Below are 15,053 nucleotides of genomic sequence, written 5' to 3' on the forward strand. Positions count from 1 at the left end.
GTTTAGTTTCCGGCTTCTGGATTAATATGTCTGGTTTGTTTTCCAAAAGATTAAATATTAAAGAGAACATTTTCTACGTCATTCCTGAAAATAATAGACCATTGTTTCAATTACATTTTATTTTTCAATCTACTGTTAGAAGCAAGTAAAGAGGCAGGTTCTCCAGGATTCTTCAAACAACGTCCCAGCATGAATGTGTACTTAAAAGATTTGATGTAAATTAAAAGCAAAGGGTGGTTTCAAGCATCCTGGAGAACCTGCCTCTTACACAAAGCACATATGTTTCAGTAATTTACCGCTCATTCATATTTGTGGTATTTTTTAAATGTAAAATATCTTTAGATCATAATTTAGATTATGGCCTGGTGGCTTAGTGGTTAGCATGTTTTTCTCACACCTCCAGGGTCGGGGTTCGATTCCCGCCTCCACCTTGTGTGTGTGGAGTTTGCATGGTACTCTGGTTTCCTTCCCCGGTCCAAAGACATGCATGGTAGGTTGATTGGCATCTCTGGAAAATTGTCCGTAGTGTGTGATTGCGTGAGTGTGTGCCCTGTGATGGGTTGGCACTCCGTCCAGGGTGTATCCTGCCTTGATGCCTGATTACGTCTGAGATAGGCACAGGCTCCCCGTGACCCGAGGTAGTTCGGATAAATCGGTAGAGAATGAATGAATAAAGGCATTTTATGAAGGATATAAAATCAAGCAACCTAAAAACATGCAACAATATATTTGATCAGATTTTCTGAACACAGCATTTGTAAAACAAATGCTGTGTTCAGAAAATCTGATCAAATATATTTTGTTATATAGTTTCAAAGGGTAGCAATATTTTGCCTTTGACAGTATGTTTATGAGTCGGTATTTAAGCAGCAGGTTATTATACTAAACATACAGTGGGTTTCTGACTGTGTGACATTGGTTAAACAGCTTTTTTCATTCTATAAACTGTAGCTACATTTTGAAGATGCATTAAAATTTTTGCCTTAAACGTGCTACAGATTCTATAGTATGGTTGATGTTATTTATTTGTAATTATTATTTAAAACAAACAGGCTAGTTGTGTGTCCTTTGTGAGGTTCTTTACGAGAAACATTTTATATAGTATAAAGTATGCAGTGTAGTTAAGATCAGTGGTCTGAACTCAGATGGTCTCAGATGCTGCCAGCAGCACAGCTGTGAGGGTGGGCGGAGTTACGTATGTAAATCAGACCCATGTGATTGGCTAACAGAAATCAGTCAGTCATTTTGTGAACACAGCTACCAGAGCGAGATTTTTTCCAGTGAACTAAGTAACGTTGTCGTCCCGAAAAGAGGCAAAACTCGGGCGGAGTTTCTGACTTTGGCTTTTTTGCGGCAGAGGAACACTGAACTACATCGTCTGCGACTTGAAATCAAGTGAAACACACGTTTTACTCGGTACTTTATTTTTGCTGTGATTTCTGCGACATAAAGACTTTTTAAAGCAGAGAAACATGACGCAGTTCAACAAGGGACCAGCCTACGGATTATCTGCAGAAGTTAAAAGCAAGGTAAGAAACAGACCTTTCCTTAGTGACCTCTCAGAAAGAAACGCAAAGATGCTGCAACAAATAAAATGATGGTTTAAGTTCAGTAGACATTCAGAGAGCACAATAACAACAACAATAACAACAATAACACTAATAATAACACTAATAACACTGTAACGTTTCAGATAATACACCGTTCTGTTTGTTTATTTCCGGTCAAAACCTAAAAGAATTTATAACTTCAGTTAAGCGGCGTTTATCGCTTCAAATCGTGTTTTTCCTTAAACTTAAGGCTGACAAAGATATTACAGACAAATCGTCTTTTCACACTCGAACATATTGTCTATATTGTATATATCATTCTGTTACACTGTGGAGCTTCTATCACTAAAACAAATCCCTTGTATGTGAAAACATACCTGGTAATTAACCTCTTTCTGATTCTAACATGAGCAGCTTTGGAGTTTTACAGAAACATCCATTTCGTTACATAAACAGCTTTATTTCAGTTGACTTATTGGATCTAGCTCAAACTTCTGGAGCTGATGAGGTTAGATAGTTTGCTAAAAACACGTATGTGCGTCTCCTTTAGTTTCATTCAAGATCATTTCTTAAAATGTGTCTAACTTTTAGAGGATGAATGGAATAAGAGACAAATCCGAGTCCACTGTATCCTATTGTGCGCCGCTGTGGGCGGGGCTTAGAGCCTCTTAACTCTACACAGACTTAATTTATTATTATTATTATTATTATTATTATTATTATTATTATTATTATTATTATTATATCATGTATATGACTTTTTTGTTTATTATTCTGCATTACTTTCTTCATCATGTGTGTTCACTCTCGTCTAAGAGATAGAGCTGTACGGTATTGTTACTCGTTGATATATTGCCCTATAAATAAAGTTTGCATAGGATTCTTGATTTCACACCAAACAGGGTGGGAAAAGATCCAAGTGTCTAATGCAGGCCGGATGTTGAATGAGACAGCGGAAATGCCTCACAAATTCTTTCGTGAGTGACGTCACCATTTACCCAAAGGCTTTGGGAACAAATGGGCTGTAGGTTATATTCTATAGAGGTCTTTATTCCTCTAGCTTTGTTAGTCCTTTTAATCACTGTGAGCATTTCCTGGGTAGTCATTGTTCAGGTAGATCACTGCTGAAAATAATTGGTGTTTTGAAGCACAGGTATTCTTAACATTTATGAACTGTGTACTAGAAAGTGGATGTAGTAGTCTGTGTCATCCTTTGAGGGAGAATGTCTTCCAGAACAAATGAGCAAAATGAACTACATAGCTTTAAAAGACGTATATTTAGTGCGTTTTTTCTGGGTTTCTGTACTTATAAGCCCTTTAGCTGTTGCTTTATTGGTAGCCTTAATGGGTTTAACTTTTTTTTTAAAGTGAAAAAAAAAGTGAGGTGACATACGGCTAAGTATGGTGACCCATACTCTGAATTTGTTCTCTGCATTTAACACAACAAGTGCACACGCACTGCAGTGAACACACACACCCAGAGCAGTGGGCAGCCATTTATGCTGCGGCGCCCGGGGAGCAGTTGGGGGTTTGGTGCCTTGCTCAAGGGCACCTCAGTCGTGGCTGGCCCGAGACTCGAACCCACAACCTTAGGGTTACGAGTCAGACTCTCTAACCATTAGGCCAAAGTAATAATTAGGCATAAGTAATAATAATAAAGAGAAGCCTATTGCATTTGTTCAATATTCTTCATTTTCAGAACGGTTATAACAGTCAGTCCAACCAACAGTTATTTTTTTTTCATAGCAATAAAAAGTAATAATTAAAAAAAAAACTGTAATTATATATTTAATTGCATATTATTTATTGTTTTTATAAAACCTTAAAACTGTAAGCTACAGTTTTAATCATGATTGATTTAACTTTATTATATATAAAATATATTTTTTATATTTTTACATCATCTGCAGAAATCAAGAAGACATAGGGACAGCATTTGTATTTTTATTGTATACTGTAGCAGTGATGTCTAAAAGTTGCTAAAGTGTTATACAGCATTGTGATTCTCTTTATTGGAATGTACGAGCATTGATTGAAGGTCACAAGCCAGGTATCAAGATTTCAGTAGCCATAAGAGAAAGTCCTTCATTTAGTTTCCGGCTGGATGGGTCAGAGACTTGTTGGTCTCGTTTCTCTAGTTCACCATCTTGATTTTCTGAAAACTGAGCTGTTTGAATGCCCTTGTTTGTATCTAAGACCGATGTGGGTTGTTTAGTCTTTTAGTTGTTCAAATCTAGCAGACACCTGACCAGTTTTTTAAATACATGTATTCCAGTTTCAGGGTTAAGCTATGGAAAAAGGATATTTCAGGATAATTATTCTTAGTTACACAACAACATACTTAAGTTTCACCTATTTACAGGTTTATTGCCAATACAACATGAACCATTCAACCGTTTACTCAACCAACATATAGCTGGCTTGATGAATTTAAGCAGGAGAGATGGTAATACTTTGCTTAAACAATCAATCTTGTTCTATACTTATGAATTTTATTATACAATTGTTATCTTTTGGTACTGTAATGTTGGAAATGTAATTCATTTATCAAACTAGTCTTGCAATTATTCCTCATTGTTGTATTATTGTTGTTGTTTTTTACTTTAGTATATTCTGAGTATTGTTATTTGACTGATACTAGTCTGAAGCACTGCAACTATGACATCAGATTTGACATTATTCTGTAAGCACATTCTGTAGTGTGACATGTTTTGCATGTAAACACAGGGCATGAATGCAATAAGGATGATCTTTATGCTTCTAATGTTTCTCGCTTGCCAACAGATAGATTGGTTACTAAGATAATGTTAGTTTCAGGCCAATGGTGAGTTTTACTTCGATAGAAGAATCATACTGAAAATGAAATGTTAGGTGTTTGCATCCTTATAGCATATTTAACTGCAAAAAGATTTAGTTGTCATTTATACTTTAATACTTTTCCAGGGGGTTTGTATTTAAATGAGTTTGGAGGAGGTTTGGAACACTTTGGTGTACTCTAGCCTGGGAAACTGAAACTCTCTCACAATAGTATATTCATATGTCATGCCAAACCAGCTCACTTGTAGACTGTCTCCTGTGTTTCGCATGAGATTGTGGAAGAGGACTGGCTGGAGAAATGCCAGGGAAGAGCTGAATGGCTCAGTGCTCTTCATTGTGGAAGGAATGAAGACACTGGTCTCTAGTGGCGCTTATCAAGTTGAAGAAAAACCCGGGAGTGGTTTTGGTGTAACCAAATCCAGGTTAAGTTTGTGGCTCCAGGGCCAATTCTCCACAACGTTACATTCCGGAGAGAGGTTTAACATAACCAATCACTGCTCATGTGGATAGAGAGGCTGTGCGGTCTGACGACTTGCTGCATTCTCTGCAGTATGCTGACCAGCAAAATTTTTCCTGGATTGGTTCAGGCTGTGTAAAAGGCTGCAGCTGTTAACCCTATATTGCCATTTTGGGTAGGACAGGAAAGACCATTTCCTGAGGCCATTGTTGTCCTGTTTTTGCCTTGCATATATTTTGCAAAGGGTTTAAAAGATTTGTGTGCCTTTTTACAAAGAGACATCGGCTTGTAATACACATTTTATCCTCTAATTTCTCTACTCAAGTATTGTTGGTTCAACCACTGTTTTATATCCCTTAGTTTTCCTGCTATAAAGTTTTTATGAAGAGTACTTCACTACCAGTATGGTATTTCGGAAATGCATTTTACTGAAAAATATCCTCAGTACATTCCTTTAACCTACAATATTTAAATAACTAATAAAACTGGCTGAGGAGACTTGATACTCCTGCACTGTCCATCCTGTTTTGCTTTGTCATTGGTAAGAGAATAGAAGTATATAATCGAAAGGCTCAGCCAAGATTAAACTCTTTGTTAAAAAGGGGAGCTAAAATACGTCCTTCTTTTTTGACTGTTGCCTGTGTACATGGTACCAGTTCTTTGGGGAAAAAGGGGTAGAAGAAATAAACTTCTCTTCCAATCTGTACTGAGACTCTCTGTTGTTTGTTGCATTTTCCATCAATTACTTTCTAAATTATTTGGCCTGGAAATTTACTGTACCTGACAGTTGAAATCATGTTCATCTTTTATTTAAAAAAATGATCTTTTGATTATATCAAATTTTATATATATAGCTGTCTTGCCTGTCCTGAAATTGGACAGAGGGACTGCGGCCTACAGAGCATTCTTTGTGGTGGCTGCTCTCACATTCCAGCTGAGAGTCTTTAGAAAGAGGCCAGTAGTTCACTACACTCCATCAACACTGAACTTAACTCTACTTAAGAGGGAAAAGAGGGAAAATTAGCATTACAAAGTCCTGAGGGCTTTTTTGCTTGGATTTAGTTACTCACATGGTTTAGGCACATTTGAGCATGTTTCTTTGGATGCTTGTTTTGACGATTACTTGTTATTTACTGTCCTAGCCTCTGTGTCCTGTCTCATTATCAGCCAGGCATAGATGATAGTGCCAGCAAGCTAATATCTACACTGGCTCGAATAAGTTATGGTTAGGAACAGTGATGGAAACTAAACTAGGAGGTGAAGGTCACATTTCTTTCCTTGGTCCCTTTTTGCTCTTTTAAGGGCTACATAGTCTTGAGACACTGTGTAGCATTTTTAAACAATTCACTACTCAAGGTATTTAACATTTATAATTCCTTTCACACTGAATTTTTCAGCCCGTCTCAATACATTCTTAGGAATACAACTGTGCTTAGTCTTAGTGTCATTGAGGTTTGTGACTGGTGACAGATGGCATACTGAAGGCCACGTGGATCACTTTATATGTAACAAAAGCACTATTCGGACGGAATTAGTTCTTCGTGGGGACGTGGAGTAATGCAATTTTACCTCAGGACGTCTGTAGTATTAATTGGCCAATTCAATTAGCAGAAGTGGGAGGGGTAACTCGCTTTACGCACCACAGTAACCTCCTTGTCGTCATGTGCGTATGACGTTATCACGTGCGCAAACAGATGCCTCCATGCTTGAAAAACGCGCCAAAAACTACTTTTAAACAGGAAATGACGGAATTTTACCGTACATATTTACAGCGGGTCTTTTCGGACGGGATTAGTATTACCTGAGGTAATTTTTCCGGACCTTTTTACAGAAGGTAAAAGTCACCGTAATCTTTACTGATTGTCCGTAATGATTACCGAGATGGCACATTCGGACGGGACTAAAATCACCAAGAAGCTCTGGTAATAATTACTTTACCCCCACGTCCCCACGTAGAACTAATCCTGTCCGAATAGTGCTAAAGACTACTGTTTATCATGCTTTGCCTTTGGGGAGTGATATGGTCTGTTTTATAGTTTATTTGCTGGAATCTGGCACAGTGTGAAATGTTCTACTTACAGCAGTGTGAACAACAGAATAGCTTCATCACTATTAGATTTTTGATCCTGTGTGCTGTACTTTTAAAAGCCCACCAGATAACTATTATTTCATGGCTTCATTTAGTAAGCATACTGGGGTTGAAATTAGTCTCACATTTGAATTATTTAACAGTAATGGGAGTGATTTAATGGTGCTAGAGTCCATGACCTTCCATCATATGTTTGTGATTGTAACCTTGAGTTGGCAAACCATGCCGTGTCATACATGCCATTGAGCAAATGTAGAAAAAGAGCCAAAAGTTTCCACGCTCTGATTCACTGATTACATGGTGTTCTGGGTAACCATGTGTTTGTGATGAGTCACATGACTGGAAGCTTACACAGAATCAAAGGTACAAGAGAATGCAAGCAATGCAAGATTCTTTCTCCAGAACTGAAGGGAGAACCCTGAAGCCTCAGATATTCACTATAAAAAATAACATTTCAGTATGTCTTAAGGGTTGTTTCTTGAAGGCGTCTGTGCCCTGAATAACTACTATATCTGGTCCTAATCTGTGATTTTGATTTGACAGTAGTAGTAGTAAACATAAAGTAGTAAATGATTGCTTTTGCCCCATTCTCACATTTAGATCGCACAGAAATATGACATGCAAAAAGAAGAGGAGCTGCGTTACTGGATTGAAGAGGTGACTGGCATGCCCATTGGAGACAACTTTCAGAAGGGACTGAAAGATGGTGTCATTCTGTGCGAGTAAGTTCATACACAATGCTGAAGTGTGTGTGTCCACTGCACTCTGTTACTGTATATCAGTCCTGCAGTGAGCTGCCACCTCCTTGTCAGCACTGTGTGATCTGTCATTACTGTGTTACATGCTGTCTCTGTGTGTGTGACAGTTAAAAATTTTCTGTGTACCTTTTTTTTAATAGTTTATTCTGATTAACAGTTTCTTTCTATTTATATAAAAGGATAATACATTTCTTTACCAAGCTTTATCTTTGTCCCTGTATCATTCTAGGTTGATAAACAAGCTACAGCCAGGAGCCATAAAGAAAATCAATCACTCGCAGTTGAACTGGCACAAGGTAGACTTACTGCTGCTGCTGTTTTCCACCCAATTAATACCCTTTGTTGTGAAAGCTATTCATTTCATGTCCTGGAAGGCAGAGATTTAATACAAAGAATACCCCTGTAATGGACTTACACAATGCTAGCCTGCATAGCCACTGTGTGCTGTGGTAAATGCGAAACCAATGATTTTTATTTGTTATTGTGTCCTGTTTGAGTTAGTGTAAGACGGCTTTCTTTGTTGCTGTGTTTCCTGTAGCTGGAGAACCTTGGGAATTTCATCAAAGCCATCCTAAGCTATGGAATGAAGCCCAGTGACATCTTTGAAGCCAATGACCTCTTTGAAAATGGGAACATGACTCAAGTTCAGACCACACTGCTCGCCCTTGCTAGCATGGTATGTTCTGATCCTCTGTTATGTTCTGGGAACAGGGCTCATTTCTTATGAATTAGCTTGTGTTGTATTCTCGCTTAATATGTGCAACATACAATCATTTCTATTAAACTAATCATATTTGTTTGCAGGCAAAAACTAAAGGCCTTGATACGAAGGTTGACATTGGAGTGAAATACTCAGATAAGCTGGAAAGGCATTTTGATGATGAGAAGATGAAAGCTGGCCAGTGTGTTATTGGACTTCAGGTTAGACATGCATCTTTTTCAGCTGCTTTAATGTCCAATCCCGATTATGATATTTCGCTACACATAATAGAAGTGGGCAAATAAATTCACAGCTGATATTTTCAGATGGGGACTAACAAATGTGCAAGCCAGGCCGGCATGACTGCTTATGGCACGCGGAGACACCTTTATGACCCAAAGACTCAAACAGACAAGCCTTACGACCAGACTACCATCAGCCTTCAGATGGGCACCAACAAAGGAGCTAGCCAGGTACACCTGCTAATCAAGATGATAGTTATACATGATGTTAATGAAGTGTGGAATGATTAAAAACTGTAGTTCATACACAATGGCATTAAAAATTGTAATGGAATTACATCAAAAAATACACCAAATTGGGATGGATCTAAGGAATGGTGGAAGGTTTTATGATCTTAACGGGAATTGCGGAAACTTTACGGGTCTACCGGTTGTGATAATGTTATACTTTACACCTGTAATGCCAAATGTCACATTCAACAATATAAAACACATTATTGTGTATTTGATTTGGTTTTGCTGTACTTTGTACTTGTACTATTCTTGTTGAAGTGTGTTTCTCACCTTATCATCTCTGTAGGCTGGCATGTCTGCCCCAGGAACCAGAAGAGACATTTTTGATCAAAAGGTTGCTGTGCAACCTCTGGACAACTCTACCATCTCCCTGCAGATGGGCACCAACAAGGTGGCATCTCAGAAGGGCATGAGCGTGTACGGGCTGGGCAGGCAGGTCTATGACCCAAAATACTGTGCCCCGGCCACAGAGCCTATCATCCATGCCAACGGCAGCCAAGGCACAGGGACGAATGGTTCGGAGATCAGCGACAGTGACTATCAGGCAGAATACCAAGAGGAAGAGTACCAGGGCAGTTACCATGATGAATACAGCGGCCACTACAATGATCAGGGTATCGACTACTAGGAAGAGATGCATCATTACTCGAAACAGTATTAATGCAATATATTCTCAACAGAGCAAGTCTTTTGCTATCATCTAGTCTTTTGTTTTGTATTAAGGGATGCGAGAAAGAGAGTGGTATTGCCTTGTGTGACCCCTTCCCCTAATATAGAGGACCTGTTTTTAATTTGGCCATGTTTTATGGTTGTATATAAATAGTAAGGTACATAAAACCTGCTATGCTAAAATTCAGAACATTCTTTTTAATGGCTTTTTTATGAAGAATGGAGAACTGTGAAGAAAATATTTTCACTAGGCAAAATTTGCTTGGAGATCTACTTTTTATACCCTGTGATTTTTTTTTTAAATAATTGAAATATCATGCATCTCAGAGTAAATCAGTCTCAGTTAAGCTTCATCAGCCAATCTCTGCTCTATTGCATCATAAGACTGAGGATGATCTTAAGCTGTGTCCAATAATGGGCAGAAAAATAGAGCAAAGGCCTTTAAATCATTCCATGTCTTTTTACATCACTGGAAGTTTTAGTTTTTTCCATATATATATGAAATACCAAGGCTTTAGTGCTTTTCAGAGAGTTGCTTCTTTCGACTGGATAACCAAGAGTTCTTTCAGTTTCCTGCTTTTATCAAATAGTTTTATTTGTGCCATAATCTTTAAATTGTTCATATACATTCCACTCTCACTGTATTTATTGTCATTTTCTCATTTAAACGGTTCCTCTGTCATGCGGTTCTTTTTATGAATAAATTGTATGTTATAAATAAAGTCTATAATGTCTTGCTTCTTTGGTAGAATCATAAATCTTTAGTTTTGAGGCTACCCTCAGAGAACTTCCATAAGACTTTGAAAGCAGTTAGCCATGAGCCAGTGGCCTGAGATTTCTGGAAATGGTTATTTAACATCTTTGAGTGGAAAAGCAGACTCCAAAGTAGAGAAACCCTGAAAAAGTCATTGGAGAGAAAATTGCATATTGAGCCATTATATGTGCCACAACCCACTATGTTGGGGTTTAAAGAAAAATACTGAAAACATTTTGGCATGCATGTATTTATTCTGAGGTCAAACAACCGTTTCTGTGCTGTGGCTCTTTACCATCATCCTTCGTTCAAGAATAATGTGTTAAAACCCCTACACTGACTGCTCAACACCTCCAAGGTGTTAAATAGATACAGGGTAACTAGGTTCAGCCAATATCTACAGCTTGATCTAGGTCATTAACTTTTTCTGAACTAGTAGTTCTTGATAAACTAATCCATCTTTGTTTTCTTCTAGTTATGTGAGAGGTGCACTGACACAAATTGATGAGTACATAAACAAGAAGAATATCAATCCCTATATGTAATTTAAATGACTGAAATGTTTAAAAAGGCTTCTACGGTGTAAGGAACTATAAAGAAACCTTTGTTTTTGAATATTGCCCAGTAAAGTAACATGTAGTATATTTTGCTTTTATCTTATTTCACTGTATGAAATTATTTTATTGTTTTCATTTCCATGACAGTGAAAGACTTTTATTACCTCAGAACCTGATAGCCAATATTCCCAAAATAACGCCAGCATCTGAATGACAGAACGCTGACCAAATGAGAACTTTCCTTTATAAGAAAACTATGGCATTCCTTGGAACCCTGCCAACCTCTCCTTTCCCCCTTCACTCTACTACAGAGAAATAATCAGTGCTTTGTGCTAGCTGTGTAATCCAGGACCAAAATGCACGGTGCAATTATAGGGAAGGCCCCAGCTCAGAAAAAAAGCCTGTTACCGCAGCAACCACTGGGACAGAACCCTAACCAGTCCTGTTGCATAGCACACGACTGAAAGAATTCAATTCCAGGTTTCCTTCACTGCTTCATGTGCAGTGGGCCAAAACCATGTTTAAACCTCAGCTATACTGAAGCCTGATGATTGATAGTATGTTTACTGAGAGTCACATTCCAAAAGATTCTGCATTTGGGCAATGGTGGTACTTGATCCTCAGAGCTTCAGCATTTTCAGTGCTCTTTGTGACTAATGAGATAATGTCTCTTTTCACTGACAAGTGTTCTATTAAAAATGCAGCAATTAAATTTAATTGAACCTTGAGAGATACTGGTTTGAAGTTGTATTTCAGAAAAGACGCACTATTCCATATCCGCATTTCATGTTTCTAGAATCAATCATTTCTCACTGAAACACGATAGAGGCCTTCAGTGGCCTAGCAGCATGTCATGAATCCAAAGACAATAGTGAGTGGGAGTGAACTGTGTCTGTGAAAACAGTTTCAGGACTGCAGTCTGGACTTTATTAGCAGATTGCTTCTGCACACTTTACCTTAGAATGTAACTCACCTTACCTCAACCCAGGCTGAAAAGAGGGATTTGGAAGCTGAAAGAAGAGAAGAACGAAATAGAATACCAGGAATGAGCTTTAGTCAGACATGCTCAGAGGGCAGAGGGGGTGTGACTAAGGGAAGAGGGGTGGAGGTGGTGGTGGGGGATTTCCTGGAGCTGACGAGTTGCTGATCACAGTGAGATACAGCCCCCTTGCTGACAAGAGCTGAGTCTGATCCAAAACCAGTTGAAATGCCTGGAGGGGATCTCTGTGTGCATCTAAGACTGCTTCTACAGGTCTTGACACAAAACGGATCCGACTCCTGCTTTAATATTGTTTTTGTTTTACCTTTCTTTTGTTCCCCCTCTTTACACAATCAGCAATAAAATTCCATTCATGCCTGTGTAAGTGGAACCACTTGCAGCAAGTCTTTTATTAATCTTGAGAGGTGCGGCATTAAGTGCACTATCCTGTTTAAAATTCTTTAAATGGCTCTTGTTAGCTTTTACAGTTCAAACTTCAATCATAAATTTACTTTTCATTTATCAGTAACGATTCAGTGTGCTTGGATTTTTATGTAGCAAGAAAAAGTTTTTAGAGTTTAAGAATATCCTTGACATTCAGGAGCTTACAGGCTCTAGGTAGCCATCCTCCAGCAGAACACAAATCCACCAATCTCTGAGACTGCCTTAGATATAGAGCAAAGAAATCACTACTTTTTTCTGGTACAAGTGCAGCTTTTAGAAGGCTGTGCAATGGAATGCTAGATTGAATATATTGTAACCGGTCCAGATCACTTATATTTAGTTTTAGCTGGATAAAAATAGCTCAAGTTTGAGGCAGTCTATCTAATTTGGCAAGAAAGTACAGCAGTACTTTTACACTTTTTCATTAATCATTCATAGTGTGCTCTAAATGAAAGCCATTGATAAAACTGTCTTTGTACAAGAGAAAATAAAAAACAGTGAAATGGAAAAAAGAAAAACATCAAAAATATCTTTAAAAAACTCTAAGACATTAAACATATGTGTTCATAATCATTCATCACTTGTTATAAGGTGTTAAGGTACTCCTTGTCCTTGGACTCCTTGCTCCTTTTCCTTGTTTCTTTCCTCCTGAAGGAATGTCAATAATTTAGTTGCCTGCTGTTCATCAATCCTCAGCTGAAAGCAGATGTGTGAACCCACTTCTACTAAAAAATATAGCATATTTTGACAACATTTGCCACTGTGTTCACCCAATCACTCATCAACATGAGAACAATAATTTATCGAATAATGTTAAATGTCTCCATCCGTCGCTTCTTAAAATATCTATTTAGCAGCTTAAAACCATAGTGTCGCTGTTTTGGGAAATTGTTTCAATGAAAAACACTATAGCATCTAAAGAATCAAGATGGCAGCTGGGTCCCTGCATGGGACAGGGAATGTATATTATGTACATCATACTATAAGTTACTGGCAGTAACCTGTGAAAACCTAAGCTGCATAAATTAAAACATTAAACTGATAAAAAAAAAGATGTAAGTCTCTGTCTTCGTTAATAGTCAGTAAGTCAATTATTACATACTCTTCAAGAAGATAAGTAAAAGATAAATATTTCTTCAGTCAAAATTCAGTCATTATATCAGTCATGAAACACACAAAGGAACATATTCAATGGGAACCTGTTAATTTTTTATTAAGATTCGAGTACCCAACAATGCAAGGAGCAGTCTATTGATAATTCTAATCTGAAGGTGGTTATGGCACATTTGCAGCTACATCTGCAGTAAGTCAAGAAAAAACAATATTTGACCTGGCTATTATTTCAAGCACTAAATTCCTGTAAATGATGTTAGCAGCAGCCAATAAATGGCGAGGAATTTTCAGAAGAGTATGCACAGGAAAATCAAGCTGACTGCCCAGAGGCACAGTCATGCAAACCTGGTATATAGTCAGTGATTATTAAACAGACAGAAATCTCTATTCTTGCAAAGTAATTGAAACTAAATAGCAGATCCAGCAGTGCTTTTACATCTTTTCACAGAAAAAAAAGTAAATGAGAATTTTCTTTATGTGAATCTTCAAAAAGAACATTAAAAAATGCATTATATAACTCTTCACACACACTCTTCAAACACATGTAATCTTTTGATTCTCGTGAGCCTTGAACGGAGGTGCACCAATCATCTTAGACTAAACAGCAGGATTTAAGTAATTCTAAACATGCTTCCATTTTATAGTGGAGCATTCCACTGACAGGGGAATTGTTATTCATTTACCAGACTTTTCTTTTCTTAAAGTTAACTGCATGCACCAGTTCAATCCAAGACACTGACTCACTACAGCACCACACTACATTATAAAACTTAGTTTTCATTTTCTTTTTGCTTTTAGTAGGTTTAGCAGATGAAAAAAAAATTGTATATGATTGTATATAATGATTGTATATACTGTTCTTTTCGCATATCACCCGCATGTCAAATCCACCGCATTCCATAATCATTAAAGCTATGAGAGTGTATATGGTATAAAGTCTTCCAATCTCCATTATTTTAAATAAATGCACATTATTTGTGCATGTGAAGTTTTGTATGACTTACCACACAATGATGAAATTTAACAATCTCTGATATACTGAGACTTAAATAAGAGATTATTAGTGAGATATCAATGGGAAATAAAGAACCTGACACTGGGATAAAAATCTTAATAAAGGTTATTTATTTTCAGAGAAAAGAAACAACCAAAACCACATGTAATCAACAGAAATGAAATCAGAAGCAGTTAAAAGGATAAGACGTCTTGCCAGACCCCTACCACAGAGCAGTGTTGTCTCTTATACGCTTGACCAGTGTGTATGTGCTGTGTGAGGGCACTGTCTGTTCCCTTACGATTGCTATATTGATGTGTGATAGCCACAGACAGATTGGAAAAGTCATAGGTGTGGAAAGACAATTATTATACATAACCCATGCGACCAAGTGAAGTTACAAATGATTTACTGACATCTGTTTCCCACAGTTTCTCAGTTTTCCACAGAATGGTTGAAACAAATCAAATCCAATTGAGTCCAGACTGGAACGATTGTTTGGTTGACTGGTGAAGATCATTATCATACTAACTGCTAACAGAGGGATGTGTTTGTATCTGTTGTGGACTAAAGTAAAGTAAAAAAAAAAATGGGAGTATAGTATGTTCCATGTTTGGATTTGCATTATTATGTCGG

General features: G+C 37.6%; 1 protein-coding gene across 1 annotated transcript; it reads left to right on the forward strand.

The window, feature by feature from the left end:
- The first annotated feature begins 1,249 nt into the window (after window positions 1-1,249).
- Window positions 1,250-10,314, forward strand: cnn3a (calponin 3, acidic a). The gene is made up of 7 exons (XM_047811615.1): window positions 1,250-1,529; window positions 7,514-7,635; window positions 7,901-7,967; window positions 8,210-8,347; window positions 8,476-8,592; window positions 8,698-8,844; window positions 9,194-10,314. The coding sequence occupies exons 1-7, from the start codon at window positions 1,473-1,475 to the stop codon at window positions 9,533-9,535; spliced, it is 990 nt and encodes a 329-aa protein (XP_047667571.1). The 5' UTR covers window positions 1,250-1,472; the 3' UTR covers window positions 9,536-10,314.
- The last annotated feature ends 4,739 nt before the right edge of the window (window positions 10,315-15,053 follow it).

The sequence above is a fragment of the Tachysurus fulvidraco genome, chromosome 3, assembly GCF_022655615.1.
Source record: "Tachysurus fulvidraco isolate hzauxx_2018 chromosome 3, HZAU_PFXX_2.0, whole genome shotgun sequence".
NCBI classification, from domain to species: domain Eukaryota; kingdom Metazoa; phylum Chordata; class Actinopteri; order Siluriformes; family Bagridae; genus Tachysurus; species Tachysurus fulvidraco.